This window comes from Heterodontus francisci, unplaced genomic scaffold (assembly GCF_036365525.1).
Source record: "Heterodontus francisci isolate sHetFra1 unplaced genomic scaffold, sHetFra1.hap1 HAP1_SCAFFOLD_2232, whole genome shotgun sequence".
Lineage (NCBI taxonomy): Eukaryota > Metazoa > Chordata > Chondrichthyes > Heterodontiformes > Heterodontidae > Heterodontus > Heterodontus francisci.
In genome coordinates this window covers 21,025-23,901 of record NW_027140679.1, presented here as the reverse complement: position 1 = coordinate 23,901, position 2,877 = coordinate 21,025, and the positions used below count along the sequence as shown (strand labels likewise).

Below are 2,877 nucleotides of genomic sequence, written 5' to 3'. Positions count from 1 at the left end.
CTCTTCCCGCTCCAAGTTCAGACATCCATCCTCTCCCTGCTCCAAGTACCGACACCCATCCTTTTCCCGCTGCGAGTACAGACATCCGTCCTCTTCCTGCTCCGAGGACAGACACCCGTCCTCTCCCTGCTCCAAGTACCGACACCCATCCTTTTCCCGCTGCGAGTACAGACATCCGTCCTCTTCCTGCTCCGAGGACAGACACCCGTCCTCATCCCGCTCCGAGTACAGACACCCGTCCGTTTCCGCTCCGAGTACCGACACCCGTCCTCTTCCCGCTCCGAGTACCGACACCCGTCCTCTTCCCGCTCCGAGTACAGATACCGTCCTCGTCCCACTCCGAGTACTGACACCCGCTCACTTCCTGCTACAGGTACAGACACTGACCTCTTCCCACTCAGAGTACAAACACCCGCCCACTCCCTGCTCCGAGTTCAGACAATGACCTCTTCCCGCTCCGAGTACAGACACCTGCCCACTTCCTGCTCCGAGTACAGACACCCGCCCACTTCCTGCTCCAGGTACAGACGCCCGTCCTCTTCCTGCTCCGAGTACAGGCACCTGTCCACCTCCTGCTCTGAGTATAGACATCCGTCCTCTACCCGCTCCGGGTACAGACACCGTCCTCTTCCCGCTCAGAGTACAGACACCGTCCTCTTCCCGCTCAGAGTACAGACACCGTCCTCTTCCCGCTCCGGGTACAGACACCCGTCCTCTTCCCGTTCCGAGTACAGTCACCCGTCCTCTTCCTGCTCCGAGTACAGACACCCGTCCTCTTCCCGTTCCGGGTACCGACACCCATCCTCTTCCCGCTCCGAGTACAGACACCCGTCCTCTTCCCGCTCCGAGTACAGACACCCGTCCTCTTCCCGCTCCGAGTACAGACACCCGTCCTCTTCCTGCTCCGAGTACAGACATCCGTCCTCTTCCCGCTCCGAGTACAGACATCCGTCAACTTCCCGCTCCGAGTACAGACATCCGTCAACTTCCCGCTCCGAGTACCGACACCTGTCCTCTTCCCGCTCCGAGTACAGACATCCGTCGACTTCCCGCTCCGAGTACAGACACCCGTCCTCTTCCCGTTCCGAGTACAGACACCCGTCCTCTTCCCGCTCAGAGTACCGACACCCGTCCTCTTCCCGCTCCGAGTACAGACACCCGTCCTCTTCCCGCTCAGAGTACAGACACCCGTCCTCTCCCGCTCAGAGTACAGACACTGACCTCTTCCCGCTCCGAATACAGACACCCGCCCACCTACTGCTCCGAGTACAGACAATGACCTCTTCCCGCTCCAAGTATAGACACCCGTCCACTTCCTGCTCCAGGTACAGACGCCCGTCCTCTTCCTGCTCCGGGTACAGGCACCAGTCCTCTTCCTGCTCCGAGTACAGGCACCAGTCCACTTCCTGCTCCGAGTACAGGCATCCGTTCACTTCCTGCTCCGAGTATAGACACCCGTCCACTTCCTGCCCTGGGCACAGGCACCTGTCCACTTCCTGCTCAGAGTACAGGCACCAGCCCACTTCCTGCTCCGGGTACAGATGCCCGTCCACTTCCTGCTCTGGGTACAGGCACCAGTCCACTTCCTGCTCTGGGTACAGGCACCCGTCCTCTTCCTGCTCCGAGTACAGGCACCCGCTTACTTCCTGCTCTGAGTACAGACGCCCGTCCACTTCCTGCTCCGGGTACAGGCACCAGTCCACTTCCTGCTCCGGGTACAGGCACCAGTCCACTTCCTGCTCTGAGTACAGACATCCATCCTCTTCCCGCTCCGAGTACAGACATCCATCCTCTTCCCGCTCCGAGTACAGACATCCATCCTCTTCCCGCTCCGGGTATAGACACCTGTCCTCTTCCTGCTTGGAGTACAGGCACCAGTCCACTTCCTGCACCGGGTACAGGCACCAGTCCACTTCCTGCTCTGAGTACAGACATCCATCCTCTTCCCGCTCCGGGTATAGACACCCGTCCTCTTCCTGCTTGAAGTACAGGCACCAGTCCACTTCCTGCTCCGGGTACAGGCACCAGTCCACTTCCTGCTCTGAGTACAGACATCCATCCTCTTCCTGCTCTGAGTACAGACATCCATCCTCTTCCCGCTCCGGGTATAGACACCCGTCCTCTTCCTGCTTGGAGTACAGGCACCAGTCCACTTCCTGCTCCGGGTACAGGCACCAGTCCACTTCCTGCTCTGAGTACAGACATCCATCCTCTTCCCGCTCCGGGTACAGACATCCCTCCTCTTCCCGCTCCGGGTACAGACACCCGTCCACTTCCCGCTCCGAGTACAGGCACCCGCCCACTTCCTGCTCAGAGTACAGACCCCTCTCCTCTGCCTGCTCTGAGTATAGACATTCTGCCTCTTCCTGCTCTGCTAACAGAACTGGAGCCATCGGACATTGGGCTCATGGCGACCGTTCCAATGGAGGGGTTTTGACAAGAGTAAATAAGGTGAAACTATTTCCACTGGCAGGAAAGTTGTAACCAGAGGGGAGAGATTTAAGGTAATTAACAAAAGAACCAGAGGATCTAAGGACAACTTTTTTTAAATGGCGCGGGTTATGATAATCTGGATCACGCTGCCTGCAAGTGCGGTGAAACCAAATTCAAGTCATTTTGAAAAGGAAAACTGAATAAATACTTAAGGGGAACAACTTACAGGGCAATGGGGAAAGAGCAGAGGGAAGCGGGACTAAATGGAAAGCTCTTTCAAGGTGAATGCACAGGCGTGATGGGCCGAATGGCCTCCTCCTGTACTATATGATTCTAACTGTAAAACCCACAGAAAGCCACTTGCCCACAAGCGTAGGTTACCTCAAGTTAAAATAGCTCCTCAATTAAACTCCATGCTTCCCCTTGAGGGTGGTAACTTGTGCT

General features: G+C 57.1%; 1 protein-coding gene across 1 annotated transcript; it reads right to left on the bottom strand.

Annotated features, from left to right (window-relative positions):
* Window positions 1–734: 734 nt before the first annotated feature.
* LOC137360488 (involucrin-like) lies at window positions 735–2,393 on the bottom strand. Its single transcript, XM_068025895.1, has 2 exons — window positions 1,259–2,393; window positions 735–1,165 (listed from the first exon to the last, which is right to left on the bottom strand). The coding sequence occupies exons 1-2, from the start codon at window positions 2,391–2,393 to the stop codon at window positions 735–737; spliced, it is 1,566 nt and encodes a 521-aa protein (XP_067881996.1).
* Between the last annotated feature and the right edge of the window lie 484 nt (window positions 2,394–2,877).

Bases quoted from the DNA above. Each gene is read 5' to 3' on its own strand.
- LOC137360488 (XM_068025895.1), bottom strand. From the start codon at position 2,393: ATGGCTCCAGTTCTGTTAGCAGAGCAGGAAGAGGCAGAATGTCTATAC. The intron at 1,166-1,258 runs GTAGGTGGGCGG...CTGAGCGGGAAG, and splicing joins CATTGTCTGTACTCGGAGCA to AGGACGGGTGTCTGTACTCG.